Source organism: Cynocephalus volans, chromosome 6, assembly GCF_027409185.1.
Source record: "Cynocephalus volans isolate mCynVol1 chromosome 6, mCynVol1.pri, whole genome shotgun sequence".
NCBI lineage: Eukaryota > Metazoa > Chordata > Mammalia > Dermoptera > Cynocephalidae > Cynocephalus > Cynocephalus volans.
The window spans coordinates 69,459,845-69,476,296 of NC_084465.1; the positions used below are offsets into that span (position 1 = coordinate 69,459,845).

At 39.4% G+C, this 16,452-nt stretch overlaps 1 protein-coding gene across 1 annotated transcript in view; it reads right to left on the reverse strand.

The window, feature by feature from the left end:
* Positions 1-1,291: 1,291 nt before the first annotated feature.
* The window catches only part of SLC25A13 (solute carrier family 25 member 13), a 192,309-nt gene continuing 177,148 nt past the window's right edge, over positions 1,292-16,452 (reverse strand). The window contains exons 15-18 of the mRNA XM_063099805.1: positions 9,244-9,382; positions 2,901-3,059; positions 2,718-2,808; positions 1,292-2,431 (exon numbers count right to left, since the gene is read on the reverse strand). Coding sequence (XP_062955875.1) covers positions 2,245-2,431; positions 2,718-2,808; positions 2,901-3,059; positions 9,244-9,382 — 576 coding nt within the window. The 3' untranslated portion in view covers positions 1,292-2,244. The remainder of the gene's footprint in view (positions 2,432-2,717; positions 2,809-2,900; positions 3,060-9,243; positions 9,383-16,452) is intronic.

The window sequence follows — 16,452 nt, forward strand, 5'->3', positions numbered from 1 at the left end:
ATTTTACAGTGGCTTTCACCGCACGGTGATTGCAGTCCTATTCAAGGCATGTCACAGTCATGCCACCCACTGAGCAGAACTCAGATGGGAATTAGGCCTCCTTCAAAGTCTCTCAAATCACTGCCTATCCCTGAACAGAATAAGTCAGAGACTTTAAGGAAACACAGACGTGTGGCCCTATCTCCAATGGCTTCCTGGGGCCTCTGGTTTCGTATTTACTGAAGAGATTCACCTTCAGCTATGGGTAAAGTCTAAGGGAAGCTGGAACCAGGATGCCCTCCCATCCAATGCAACGGCTCTTAAAGACGCAGGCAGGGCCATGCCCCAGTTATGGGTTTTTGGGTCAGTGTTTTTGCCATAAAAATTTGATCTTCTATAAAATTTCAAGCAAGTGAAGAAAAGGAATGCAGAGACTCAGGGACTTTTCTCCACATTCAAAAGACCAAAGCTGGAGTGCTTTGTTATTATAACATCTACCGCATTTCTAAAACATGGTTGGAGTTTTGTGACTAGTCTTTGAGATTAAAATATAGATATGTATCACATTGAATCGGGGGAAGGATTTCTCTTTTGGTTTTGTCAGACACGGAAGGAGCCATCTGGTGATGTTAACAAAGCTCTTTACTAAACAAACAAAAAACAATCAGACACTTATGAATAGTGGTGATTTTTTTCCAGTATTAAACCATACGTAACTTTGAATGTCAACCTATTGACCTACAGAAAGAGAGAATGAAAAAAAAAGAAAGAGAGACTGAAAAATGGCCATCTCCTACAGAGGGAAACTTTGGAGACTCAGAATGTCAGAATGTTCATGCGGACTGCCAATAGATTAATCAGTAGCCTCTTTGGGAGCATAATCTTAGTCTAAGAATAGCTCTAAATTCTGTTCAAGACTAGCTTCTTTCCCCAAATCATTACAGTGCTAGCTATACTTTTGGTATTAGCAAGAGTCAGATTAGATTTGCCAACACAATTGCCATTTCATACCTGTTTTCATGTCCAACTTCCACTGAAACTTTATATTACTTTAATCATGATAAGAAACTGACGAAAGTGCTGGAGATGACTAGAACAGAAGTGTGAGTTTGCTAGTTCTCTGCTTATCTAGGGTTAAATGTAGTTTCTCTTACTCACTCTGAACCATGAAATGAAGGTACACGCTACCTTGAAAGATCATGAGGATATAGCCATGCCCATATGAAATCCCCTCAAAACACAACATACAGTCCAATAATGACAATTATTGTAGTCATTCACCATGTGACATGCATGAGACCAAACAATTCAATAGCGTTAAAAATAGTTTATTTCCACCTTCACGAACACAAGAGCCTCTGACCATTATACAAGGCACCACAAATTAAATAAAAACATATTAGAATATACTTGTTTTACATGATTCAAAATAAAGTGAATTTTAAAAGCGAATGGTCACCCATCACAGGGTGATGGGGGAGGGGATTAGGGCAGGTAGCAGCAATAGGGGCATGCGTTTTCTACAGCGTTTATTGAAACAGGCAGTAATCAGCACATGTGTATCATGAGCAGCAATCCGAAATTAGCACTTCCTGGAGAGGGGTTGTGTCTCAGTTTCTCTGTCTATATAATAAAATGCCAAAAGCACTTCCCTAAAGTGCAAAGACTTTTCCCTAGTAGTCTTGGTACCAGTAACAAAATATGATTACTAAACATCTCCAATGTGGTTTTCATTATAAAAAAACATGTTTCACATAAAAGCTTCATAATATAATCCAGAGACAGAATTTGTGCATGTTTAAAATTTGAAGCCAGGCTGGCTATTTCTGATAATTTTTTTCATTTCTTCCAGTGTTTTTTATTTTTATAAATATGTACCCAGTTTCCTACCAGTTTAAACACACACACTTTGCTCCAAGCACATGATTGCCTTTTAGTAGCCTCTATGGGACTATGATCCTAGTCCAAGCAGGGGAGCCCTAACATCTATACTTGTTCCTTATACCAAATCACATTAGTGTTGACCAAATCCCAGCAAATGTCAGATATGCAGAAAAGTTTGTGGAACAGAGGCCCAAGGAATAATTATACATAATTTCACAATGATCTGGTTAAGATAGCACACAGAAAATGAATGACTGTACTTTACAAAAAGTCTTGACTTGAATTTAAACAAAAGGATGTAAAAGGAATGAAGCATTGCTTCACTCCGAGATCGGGCATTCATTCTTCACCGCAGACACCAATATCCTGGGGTCAGTCCTGCTACGGGCCTCCACTGACAACTTTTGAGGTAGATGCTGATGGCTTGAAGAGAGGTAGGTAAAGTCCAAATTTGTTTTCAATGCCTGCAAATGTGGCAACTGCCAGCTTGTAGCCCCCAACATGATCCGGATTCGGAGCAGGCAATGTGATCCTGGATTTAGAAACTGGCTCTGATCCCATGGGTTTTCTAAAAGAAGAGAAAATAGGGTAAAAATCTGAGTTTTTTTGTTTTATTGCTTTTTTAAAATCTTGATAAAAATAACATTCGAAAACTTAAAATATGCAACATAAAGGAGCTGTTGAATTCTAGTCAGTTGCATGTTCCTTTTTGAAATGACCTTGTTCACACGATTTCAATATTTTTCTAAATCTTTTCTATTTCATCATAGGGACTAGACTGATAAACCTCTCTCAACGGCAACAGAGTATGAGAAGCAGCCAGAATTTAGCAGCAGGTTTAGCATGATACTTACACTCCTCCAAAATCAATGTAGAACCACTGCTGTAGCAATTCATAAGTCAGCAAAGTTACACCAAATTGGGGTGAGGATCGAAATACACGAGCTTTGAAAAACAGGGAAATAACAGATATAATTAGATTTTTAAAAAATTTACCTGATACCAAAGGGTTAGTTAAGAACAAATTATTTCCGTACCACCAGCTCCTTTCCACAAAGCTTTCGGGCCTTCTTCCCGCAGGATCTTTTTAAAGCAGTCTATCACTCCGCTGTAAGTGGTCTGGCCAGCCCGGGCAGCCACCTGTAATCTAGTCTTGATAACATCAGCAGGGGTCACTAAAGATGCCGCAGGCATACCTGCAGGAAAGACACAACACCATCTCGGTCTGGTCACATTCTCACTATATAAAAATAACTGTGCTTTGAACTGCTGGCCATGGAAGGAAAGTTAAGAATGCGACGCAATAAAATGCCTATTTCGCTGTCCTCTCTGGGAGGCACAGCCAATTCATCTGCAGTGCTGGCTGCTCCTACATCACCTGACCCCAAGTCACCCAGCCATTGTTATGTTTCTGTTCTTAAACACTTGAATAGTTTTAAGGAATTATTTATCAATAACACTACTTAAGGTGGCTAACAACAAATGAAGAAAGTGTTTTGCTTTTTTTCCCTTTCCTGATGAAATAAAAAACTTGCAAAGTTATTAGGTCCGATTTTTCAGAGGTGAAGCTTGTTATGTGTTTCCTCTGCATGACTTTCTGCGGCTGCTGGCAGTCACAGGAGGTGCCTTCTCTTACACATTCACCTACCCTGACCCTCCAAACACTCACCTCTCCAGTTATACCAGAAAAAGACTTTACTGATAGGTAAAAAAAACAAAACAAAACAAAAAATCATTGTGTATGTGAGAGGGGGTCGCACGAGGGTGAGAGGGAGAGCCCCAAACACAGTGTATTAGCATTTCTTTTTCTTTAGACTGACAGCTCCAGAAAAATATTTGAAAGAAAGTTGAAAATTTATACTGGCTGATAATTAATGAAAAAGGAACAACAACAACGAAAAAACCCTCCCCAAATTACCAATGGGAAATTTTTCTACAGTCATTTTATCCAAAATGGAGCAGCTCATGTTTAGATTTTTTAAAAGTGAGACTGTACTCAGAAGACACTGTCTCTTATGGTTTTATTACTTTTCCATTATGAACCTATTCCAAACCAAATTGGTCAAATGCAGATGCATAAATCTCCTTTGCTTTTTTTAAGGCTTAATAATTCTGTTAGAATCTCTGTCCAAACCAACATGGTCTGGCTCACAACTACATCTCATCCTTCTAACAGACAGCTTTAAAGTTACAGAGTGTGTGAGAGAGAGTGTGTGTGTGTGTGTGGGGGGGTAAATATGCATACTACATGCTTGCACTTGTATTACTAAAGCAGTATCTTTTCCTCTTCCATCTTTACTCAGATCCTCCAACATTAATCTTAAGTAACAGTTTTTATAAAATGCTTTGCAATTTTGCATGTGAAAAGCTTACTTTATATCCAATGCTTCACTGGATAAGTCATACTGAATTTCCTATTAGTTTGGAGGAATTATTTTAACTTTGAGCCAGGAATTTATCCTCCAACATAATGGAAGGAAACATGAAAAATGCTTAGAAACCCACTGCGTTCACACCACCGATTTTGTTTTACTTCCTGGTTTAGAAAGAGTTTAGCAAGGCAGACTGCTTTACACATGCAATAAAATCCTCCCTGCAACGGTGGGCAGGCATGTCAGAGTGTGACTACGAGAGACATACAAGCAATAAAATGGGCAAAAAGGTTCCTTCGGTTAGGGTAGTTTTCATACACAGTTCCTTGTTATGAAATCAGAGGGAAGTATTGGGGCGTGAGGGGAGCAGAGATGAAAGATACTGATTAGTGGAATAAAAATGCCAAAATAAACACATAAGTTACTTAGTTGTCTGGCAAAGATGACTGGTGTTGTAGGGGATGCTGGAAATACGGCAGCCTGAACACAATGCTCATCCATGCCTCTCTCAGCTCCCAGCTCTCCTAAGCAGATATCCACTAGGGCCTAGGAGGAATTGTGGATCTCTCTGCAGACTGGGGATTTGCTAAATCAACCTAGAGAACCACATCAGGCTGCTCCAAAGCACGGCCAGGAAAGCAGCAAATATGGGAAAGAGCTTGGCCACTCCAGACCTGTTGATTCTGGGGGCCAGCATTAGCAAAGCTCCTAGCAAATTTACCTGGTCTCTCCTAATTTCCAAAAGGCTAAGACAACACTGATGAAGTGGTCTGAGTTTTCTCTACTCCTAAAGATGGGGGAGCAAGAGGAGACAGGAAACAACAGGGAGGTTTCCTCTAGGTTCCTCAGCAGGAAGGGGAACAGCAGCCTCCCTGATCCTTCAATGAAGAGATAAATGTAGAGACCTGTGGCCACCCACCACCTCCGTGACAGAAACAATCTGGGGTGCTTTTCAGCCAATAAAACAATTACAAGTTGTCAAGGGGACCCAGCAACTAGAGAGTAGTAGGTCACTTACAAGAAGAAGAAAACATGGCCAGCAAAATACAGCTTTGGGTCATGAGTCATCCTTAATCTTTATAAATATTCTATTTGTATTTATAAAGAATGTGCTTTTCTGTTTTTTGAATATAAAGTTTAATGTATATTTATTTTGGATAAAGGCTAGAAGCTTTCCCAAACCCCTTTGTATCTTTATCATCTACCTGGTAGATCAGCTTCTAAGAGTGGTGTAATAAAGTTTCTCACTAGGTATGAAAAAAAGTTTATATTTTTAGCTGAGATTTTATAAGACAATATTATATTGATACTATATAGAGGTTGATGACAATATCTTTGTAGTGAACTTTATCTTTTATAAGTATAAAATATGCCTCTGTGCTTCTGAATGATATTTTTAAAGCTTGGATTCCATTTAGTCTGACATTAATATTACCACACTTGCTTATTGTTGGTATTCTCCTGGTATGTATTTTTCAATTTGTTCTCTTTCAGTCTATGTCACTGTTTTCTCAAACTTCAAATGACTAGTTTTTTTTTTTTTTTTCAAAACTCATCTAAATCTAAAAGTTTTTGTTTTTACTAGGGGCACTGAAACCATTCACATTTATTGTGGCTACTAGATTTACTTTTCCGGTCCTGTATGATGCTTTCTATTTTCTCTGCTCCTAGCTATTTCCCTTTTGATCTCCTCTTTTTCCAGACTAAATAAATTTACTTCAATATTACATGCATTTATCACATGTGTACATTTACAATGTATACCAATAATTAGCAATTGCCTCCTCCTCCAGCAAGGTGAGGACTATAGCACTTTCATTCTTGTCTTTCCTTTCCTTTATCTGCCTCCCGACAGATAAATAAATACATACACTGAAGTCAGCAATAAATAATTTAGACCTACTCACAGGTTTAACTTTTATTTGCTTTATTTCATATATGCCACATTTTCCTCTTTCTCAAAATCACTTTTCATTTTGCTTCAGAGAAGGTCTGTGAGGGGTTACTTTGAGTCCTTGCATGTGAGGAATTAGTTTCGCCCTCCCTCTTGAATGCTAGGACCGTCATATGGTTCATGACATCCTCTCCTTGCATTTTGAAGGTGTCTAGTACTACAGATGAAAAGTCCATCTTCTATTACTGATTTGCTTTCTGTCTTTGTTTCCTTACTACTTCTTCCTAGGAAACTCCTTTTAAAGAGATGTTAGGCTTCCCAGATTAATCCTACATGTCTATGAAATTTTCTCTTATTTTCCATTGCTGTATTTGTCCACATTCTAGAGTTTTTCCATGACTTTGTTTTCCAGATGTCTAACTTGGTCTTTGATCATATCCATTCTATGATTTAGAACCATCTCTAGATTTTTCATTTTGGCAATCCTCTTACTAATTTTCAAGAAAGCTTCCTTACTGATTATTCCTTTCAAATCTTTCCGAAGACTCTAATTATGGTTCTTACAAGTTCTTGTCTGTTCCCCGAATTGCCTGTTTTCTGTGTAATTCTTCTGTTCACTTAACCTTGTTGCTCCTTCATGTCTGAGGACGTCGGCTGTCTACTGATATTCAAGTTCAAAGGACAGGCTGATTAGTATATTATCCGCAAAAGTGAGTGGCTTCTCCCACACCCTAGGTCTGTTTCACCCACAGGTCTTGCTCCTGAAGGGGAGGGCTGTCTATGGGCTTTGTTAGATGGGAGAATCCTATTAAGTGGGTGCAAGGAACTAATGGAGGCTGGCAGGGTGAGGACTTCCCAAACTGCTGAAATGGGGAGAGCTCTGCTTTAAAGTAGAAGAATTTATTTTATACTCCTCTTGGGAAGAGCTGTTGTTCATTTATTCTTTCCTACATCTGTGATAAAGGTCTAGAATTACCTTAACCCCTGCCCACTTTCTTCAGTCCCTTATACTTGCCCTCTCCAAGCTAGTGGTCCCCGAGCCTTAAACGTGGAGACCAGTGTTGTCTGAAGCTCCAGATGCAAAATTAGGAAAGGGAGGGCCACGCCTGCCCACCCTGCAGTAACTGTGCCCTCTAACTCATGTCAGTGACTCACCCTAAGACTTCCACCTCCACTCTGGGCACTCTATTGTCCCCTCAGAGTTTAAAAATTTTCCGGCTTGGCTTTCCATCAGAAGTGGTTTTTCCTGCCAGTGTATCGGGATGTGGCATCTTGTAGTTTAATTTTCAGAGTCAGTATGGCTCTGTTTTCTGTCTGCTGAGGACTGGTGCTAATATTTTCTGTGCCAATAAGGGATTTTTAAAATGTATTTTCTGACATTTTAAGGTATTTGGGAGGAAAGAGAGATGAATAAATACGCTTAGTCCATTACCTTGATCCAATCACTCCATTACTTTTTTTTTTTTTTTTAAATCTAAGAATTGTATTTAAATCATGCTAAACTTTATGTCCACATAATTAACAAATTTGTGCCGAGGTCTTCTCTCCTAATTTAACCCTTCTGATATGTTTGCAAAAGCACCATGATCAGTCACACACATACGAATATATACATATCTGTATATGGAATAGCTTTTAAAGATATTCCTGAATTACAACTTAATCCAAGCTGACTAATTCCAAGGCAAGACCTTCACTACAGTTTGACTTGTTTTAATATCTTATTGCTCTGACAGTAAAAATTATCTGGTATGACAGATCATCACTCTGTGGGTACTTTAAAAAGTCCATGGAAAGATTCATATTATCTTTTAATTCCGTTTTTCCAGGAACTTTTTGAAGTATCCTCACACATATAGAAATAGTCATGAGACATTTCTGTTTTATAATAAATTAATTAGTGGCTAACAACTTACTATTCATTGTAGTTGCCTGAAGTTCCATTAAAAGTAGTAGGATTTTTATATTTTGAGATAAGCTTTTTTTCTCCTTCATGACAACAGAGATCACTTCTGCCCTGTGATATACTTCCTGAGATTCTACACACACTCTGTGTGTCTTCTCTCTAGGAAATGCCTTTGTTCTTACTGGTATCCACAAAGGCAATGCGGGGGCCTGATCCATCTTCTACCCAACAGCCCATACAGGTTTGGTGCGCTTTTGCACTCACTGGCCTTCTTGAGGGCGTCACACTGGGCACAGTTCTCAACAAACGTCTTCTTGCCCTTGTCCACGGTGAATGCTCTGTGGTTGAGAATGCCAGCCCCACACTCAGCAGCTGGCTTCCCTGCTTCCTCCCATGACATTAGTTGTCTTGGAGAACAGCCCAGAGACTCTAGTCATGTAACTCATGAATAGCACACCTATATCAAAAATACTTCGACCCAGACATCATCCCATGACTGCCTTAGGGTTTGTTCACTTTAAATGTTTGATACTACCTAGAGAGCTAACCCAGATTGTTCCAGCCTTTAGAGTCTCTGGATCAAAGCAGAAATTGATATCTATTTTTTTCTGTTGATATTTTCACTGTAACACCGAAAAAAGAAGACAGTTATTTCTATCTGTAATTCAATTAACACACACCAGGTTCCTATAACCTTACATAACTGGGAGAAAATAGGTGTCTGTCATGGGTCCAAGTTGTTTCTGGTTCTACTACATTTCTTTTATCTTACTGGTAATAGCTATTGCTTATGTTCTGGACAAGCTTTTATGCACTGTTTTGTTTAGACACCTTTAAGACACAAGTATTGAAAATTTAAAAAACTTCTGGCTGAACAATTCTCCTTCTTATGCTATGAAGTGAAACTATGAAATGATATAGAACTTGAATTGGAATCCGACAACACTATAAAAGGAAGCAATATTTAATAAACCATTTCTAGAGTTTAGAAATTAAGCCTGTCTAATAATCTACTCTGCCAGAATTAAGGTTAATATCATTCCTTTTTCTGAGTAGCAATTTAAAGCAACCGAGAGCCAGCTTGTATAAACTCTGTCCAGAACTATCACAAAAAATTCCAGTGTTGTAGTATGGGGTGGAAGCAGTGGGCAGGTGGGAATCAGGGATGGCTGTTGGGCCAGTGACAGAACTCCACGAGGGACACTCACCAGCTATAGCACCAGCTAAGAGGAGGCTTCCTGGGCCAACTTGCCCGTCTTCATTTGCCAAGGAAGCCTTCACATGAGCATAGCACGGGAAGTAGATGGCTGAGAAAGGAATGTCCCGCAGAAAGCATGCTTTGGCGCCCTGCAAATTCGCCAAGGAAGAAAAACCACATGAAACACATATCCCATTGAGAAGATCAAGCTTTTTTGGAACTCACCTCAGAACAAAATATTCCTGGAGAAGACCAAATTTGTACTCACAAGTTGAAAGGGGAACAGAAAGAAACCCAAATTCTGCAAGTAATAAATCTGAATTTTGTTTTTTAAAAGAAAATTAGTTTTATTGTGTAGTATAAGGAAGGAAAAGGGGAAGTCTCGTTTATTCTTGTGCTAAGATTTTGTTTAAAACATTTTTGGAACTCTGCCTGGGACATCCTTTTAAATCCCTACTGCTGGCAAGTCACTGTCATTTCAAGGAAGATTTGGTCTCTGCTCTCAACAGAAGATGGGCAGCAACAATCAAGATGCCTCTTTGTTTACACACTAGAAAGTAGACAAATTATATATGTGAAAGGACAAGGGGTTTTTTTTTGCATTATTTGAGAATCTGATAAAAATGTTGGACTCTTTCCCAGAAAAAATTACACATACATAAAAATTATATATCTCTTCAGGGGGTTCATGGATCCCCCTAATTTATTCACATACTTACCCACAACCCAGGGTTTATGAAACATTGATAAATGCCTGCTCTAAAGCCTTAAAATATTCACAATAATTCAAACACATTTAGGAGCTGTGTGCAGAATAATTATCTCGTAGAGCAAAGTCTTCACCAAGTAATTTCTAGTGCCAAAATAATGCCATGCAGAGGCCCTGGGAATTGATGAGTGCCCAGAAATATAATATTATAACGAAAACCACAACACGTATATTGTGTTTTGGGTAGGCCGAATGGGAAGAAAATCATCCCTTTTCAACACTTAATGATTTAATATCATTCCTTTCACAGATTTCTAATCCCTAGAAATTTCCATCAAATATAGAGATTCTCAAAAGAAAATAATAAATCCATCCAGATTCAACAAATCTAGCCACATCCATGACCTTTCCTGAGGTCTAGCAATGCTGGGTCTTGGCTGCTTTTGTCTGATGCTAGGCTCCAATCTGTCACAGTACTTCAACACCACACATTTATCACTGCAGCCTTTGTTTTTCGGACACCCACATTTCACTCCTGACTCAAACTGAGCTTGTGGGTAATAAAGCCCTTAAGTCTTTTTCTTATGAACTGCTACTCACCCAGGTCTACTGTAACTTAATTAGTTGCCTTACACAAGTAATATAAGCAGGACTTTATTATGAATCCTGTTAAATGTCATCCTACTTTGGCTCATCCTTCCAACCAGAACGAATGCTTGGAATCTGAACTCTGTCATGTTGGCTGTTCTCAGTCAACTCACTCTTGGATGTGGTAAGCATGCCTCTGTTCACTCTGCCTACAGGTATTCAGGAAAGAACAGATCCACCTTTAGTAGTGCCCATTACCCTGTATCTTGTCTACCCCCAAACTGTTAAATGTCTGATTGAAATTAAGAATCACAATATACACCACACCCAAGCTCCTCATTTTATACATGTGCAAACTACCACCCACACTGTCATGCTTCAATTGCAGTTACTGAGGGCCATGCCAATGGCTTTAGAGAACATCGTGGAGGTAGCTCCAGAGACAGGTCCAAAACTCAGGACTGGGTTTTTTCCACCTCCCCCTAGCTTTTTCAAGGGGAAAAAGTACAGTAAAATATTGATATTCGTGTGTAGCATCAAAATCTTTATGATTTTTAAAAAGATATAACTCAGGCAGTTACTGTGTAAGGGTAACATGACCACCCTTTAGTTTCTGTTTTCTCTTCCTTTTCCCTTTTTGCCTCCAAGCATTCCTGTAAGTTCGGCTAGTTAATCGTCCACATGTAGACTCTGTACAGGAGATATTCAAATTAGATACCAAATAACCAACTCAAATGAAGACCAGTTAAATCTGCATGTTTGGCTCCCTCAATTTAGTAAAAACATCTCCATATTACTGACTTTCTAAAATCACTTAGGAGTAATTTATTTTTTTGAGTGATTATTTTTAGGCTGGTATAATTCTCTTTCCCACAGATTTTGCTTTTTACTATATCTATTAGTTTTACCTTTAACCACATCTCCTAATCTGTGCCTCTTACAGCCAAACGTCAATCTGTGCTCTCCTCATTTTTTTGTTAGTAATACTTTCCCTTTCAAGTTTTTCCCGATTATAAAATATTAAGTGTCTATCACAGAAAATACAGAAAAGTATTAAAAATTTGAATTGCTTATAATTTTCTAGCCAGAGATAACTACTGCAAGTTCTGCAAGTGTTTTAGAGCATTTCCATCAATAGAAATATTAACAACCATTCCATTGTTGAGACCATGCTTGAGTGGTTCTGGGTTATGCCTTTTCTCCTTAAATTCATGGTGTATGGTTTTCTTTGTTGTTTGTTTTGCCAGATACGATCTAATATCTCCTTCATTCCATGTTGCCTAAATTCCTTTTCTTTTTGTTGTTTCAAAAACTCTACTACCATCTTTGGTCTTGGCTGTCCTGTGGATTTGGCCCCATATTTTCACCCTTGTGAAAGCTTTGTCATAACTTCACTTTCCCATTTTCCTCTCCCTGGTAAGCCTGATGCCTCTCAGGTAAAGCTATTCAATGCCCCATTCATCTGATCAATCAAGGTACACCTATCACTCTTCATCTTCTTTGAAGATTGCTAAGCTGGGAACATCGACATCTTAAATACCACCTCTCCATTCATTAAACCCCAAATACCACCCTTTCCACTGAGGATCTTTTAACTAGAAGATAAACAGGGAGTGGATTCCACATGGCTCCTCATTGTCTACACTTTCTCAATACTTTTCTGAGTTTTCCTCATACCTATATATCTGCCTACGCCAGTGTTACCTATTACAGATTATAAGCAAGCAGGAGCCAGGACCTACATCTGATTTAATTCATAAAACACTCAGCAAAATCTCTGGTAGTCAGTTAGGGCTTAGACATGTTCCTGATGACACTGATTTTGCTTTGCAAATTATCATAGAAAAAGCCACAACTAAAAAGAAATAAGAGGCTTTATGTAAGATACGTTGTCAGGTTTCCGCAAGGACACTATCTCATTTCCTGGAAAAATATATTAGAAACCAAAACCAAGGTTTTAGCTTTTCAGACAAAGATATATTATTTGTTGGGGATACAACAAAACCTAGGAGGAAATAGTAAATAATTTTGTACTGGAATATTAAAGTGGGGAGAGAGAGAGAGAGAGAGAGAAAGAGAGAGACAGACACACTCACAGATTAGCCTGTCGCATGCTATGTGGCTTCAGTATGATCAGGAGGCCTTGGGAAGGCACGACCTGAAATTAAAAACATTCCTGAGACACAAAAAGAAACAGCTGGGTTTTCCCAAGAAGGAACTGCTGACGTTCCAACATGAGAGCCTGCCTCTCCTTCCTTTCCTGAAATCATGCCAGTAAAGCATGTATCTCTGTCAGCAGAGGTGCCCAGTAAGAGGTGTGATACACTTCAAGAGATGTTGGAAAATAACTCTAGATGGCTGAGAAGAAAAATGGCTTGATTGAAAAACAAACAAAAAAGAACAACCCTGAGGAAAAGGTGGAGCTGCAGAGTGCAATACTAAAGGGAAAATGGCTAGGAATATGCTGTATTTTTCCTACTAGGCATCAATGTGGTCAAACAATGTATGCAAACTAGAGCAAATCGTAGGTGCAGTGGATTGAATTATGTTCCCCCCCAAAACTCACTGAAGTGTGAATTGTGCCCCCCAAATTTTATGTATTAGAAACTTAGCCCCTGCTGTGACTGTTAAGAGGGTGGGAAATCCTATTATGGTAACTGAAAGGTGGAGCCTTGAAGAGGTGATTAGATAATAGGACCATGCCATAGAGAATGGACTAAAATGGTGGTCATGGGTGTGGTTTGGAGGGCTTTAAAAGGGGAGCACGAAGAGTCCGTCTCTCTCTGCTCAGCCATTTTGCAATGTGATACTCCTGTGTCACTGAAGTCACCACCCAAGAAAGCCCTCCCCAGATGTGTTCACTGGACTTTGGACTTCCTAGCCTGTGAAATTGTAAGCAATAAATTTTGTTTTCTTATAAATCACTCAGTTCCAGGTATGTTGTTATAAGCAACAGAAATGGAATAATACAATAGGATATGTAAGAGATCTTTCGTTTCCGATGATCTGAGAAAAAGGAAGAAATGGAAAAGTCAAGGAAGAAAGAGAATTTGTGGACCAGCCACTATCCCTGTCCCCCAGAGGCAGGACAGCCTTGCCAGCAAGTTAGAACCTTTAACAATGTCAGTTTCCATCTACTGAGGTATGAAGAACACCTGGTGGATTGTCCCCTCTGTCACTGCACAGTCATGTGATGAGCACTAGGAGAAATCAAGCTCTGAACCTTCCTCACCTGTCAAAAACACCAAAGCCTACCTTCCTCAGGAGAGTGGGGAGATCGGAGCTTTAGGTATAAATGAGGTAACAACTGTGTAAAGTATCCACTGAAATACAAATGTTAAGGGACAAATGTGACCAGGAGGGCTGTGTCTCTCTCTCAACCTCTCCCTGTCCCTGCTTCTCCCAACACCTGCATTGCTTCCCAGTCTGGCACCTGCTCAGGTGTCTCCCTGCAGCAAATAATTTTCTCTTGCACCCCAGGCATCAAAGCCTAATTCCCAAGGAAAGCTAACTTTGCAAAGGTTGGAGAAAAAGGCACAGACTTATTAAATTTCCCTGGCCTCCTTTTCCTCACCACTTCCTTTGGGTCTTAGGCACAAAGGCAGGTGCCAATTTGTAAGACTGCCTTAGGCAATACCTGACCTGTTGCTCCGACACAATGAAAAGGGAAGCAGGATGTTAAAAAGGCTTTTAAAGTTCCAAGGGTGAAAATATTTCTCTCCCAGATTCCTTGATAAATTCTTCACTTTGTGGTGAACACCCATTCTCCGGTCCTACATGAAAACGTAAACCTGTTTGGCTTGAATTCTACTTGCTCCATGTATAATTTTTAATAAGTGATCAGCCATTCTGGACCAGCAAATTTATAATAAAGAAAAACATTTCGTGCTGCCCCAGAGCCTGTGTCAGCAACACAAAAATAATTACTTTGGCCATTAAAAAATTAATAAATTACAAAGTGTGTACCACTTAACATAAAGCTTTAAATGTTCTTGCCCTATAAAAAAATCCCCACATATTCTTGCCTTAAGTCTTTTTCTACTGGTTCTCTAGGCAGCCCTGCCTTAGACATTCTCTGGTTGGCCCTGAATTTCCTTTGTACACACAGTAAAATCACTTGGGGAAAATTAATAAATGCAAAATGCAATCCTCTAATCTCTTACGATGCATTATAGTACTCTCTCCAAAGAGGGGAAATTGTTTCTTTTTTTCCCCCTTTTTTAATAAAAGCCCCACTAAAATACAGACAGGAACAATAAAAAGCATCCCAGCGTAGACCTATATGTAAATAAACTCAAGTCAAAACTCAAATCTAGTTTAGTTATTGACTCTGGCTCCATTCCAATTCTGTATCATTCTGAAGTCTCTCCATCATCATTCTATTTAAGGTCTAGGAAAGCTTTCTTAAGGGTAGGCCTCAGTTAACTTCAAGTTAATAGTCCACAATTGACACAGGCCAATTAGGCAGGCTTAGAGATGCTAGCCACAGTATCATCACAGCAAAAGAATCATTTATTTTGCTTTGCAGGACTTTTTGATGTGGACACTGTGTTGAAAGCCCGAGGGAGCTTTAATCAATTCTTAGGTTGCTGGAATCATCCACTCAAGTTTACTCTGGCAGCTCTGCCTGGCGTGAAATTGTCAAAGGATATAACACAACAGGATTTGTATCTCTTTCTTTCTCTCTCTCTCTCACACACCGCTATCTCCAATGTCTTTTTTTCTTCTTTTAAAGCTCTTCATCTTGGGTGATATCACACCTGCCCAATCAATCTAAGGAGGGAAAAAAAAACAGTCCTGAAGGATGGTGCTGATAAAGAAGTCAGGGTCAGGGCAGGTCTTTTCGCATGCTAATTCCTGCTTATTCTAGTTATACCTGCAAACACAGCTCTAAACAGACTATTTCTAATACAGGGAAAGGTAATTACACTCACAAAGGCACCTCTGTGTCAGGGCTGGGCACCAGGAGCCAGCAGGTCTGGGAGACGGAGGCTTAACAGAGACTCCAGCAGTGAATGTACATTGTCTAGTGTGGGGGAAAATGCCAGACCAGGGGACCCTGCAGCATTCAAGACAACAGTGGTGCACCTTGTCTGAGGAGGTTATTTAATGCTTCTGGCACCTGTCGTCAGAGTCACCTCTCTTTTCCTACCTTACAGGTTTAGAATTTATTTGGCATGTATAATTGTATATTTTGAGCCTGCAACTACAAACAATGGGCAGCATGTCATGTCTTGATCCCTTAGCATTCCTCTTGGTTTTCCCCAAGAATTAACCCTTAGATACACAGCCTGGCAGCACCTCTCCCGCCCAGTCAAGAAATGGTTAGACCCCATGTGCCTGGGATTTGAACAGGGTGAGTTTCAGCACCTTGCTGAGAAACATCATTTGTGCCAAGATCTGTTATGTGATTGTGTCACTGGTGTTAAAACCAAATAAGCCAGCCAACAACGAGAGACTTGATATCAGTAAACAACCAAATTACTTCAATTTGAATATAAAACATGAATGCCTATTATTGAGTTTCTTTAGTCCAGGGACTTTTAGGACATCAGTTTCTCCTTAATTTCACGGCAATTCTAACAAAATTATTTTGGCAACTGTAGGTTTTCTATAGGAAATGCCACTCTTGTCCATTCTAGTGCTCTATTGTTCTACTATTGTATGTTGCTTTGCCATTGCTTAGATGGACTGGAAATGGAAACCCTATAAGTGGCACAGAGTTTTAACACATACAATTTTAGTCTGCAAGCAGCCAGCCACAGGTATCTATGCGTTACCTTCACAAAGCTAACAGGTAAAACGTGTCCCACCTTTTCAGTTTGTTTTTTCTCCCCTGTCTTGCACTATTACTACACCCTGACTCTCGACATTACCTGTTTGGAAATTGTAAACTCTATTTCTAGTCTAAGTGTTTACTGA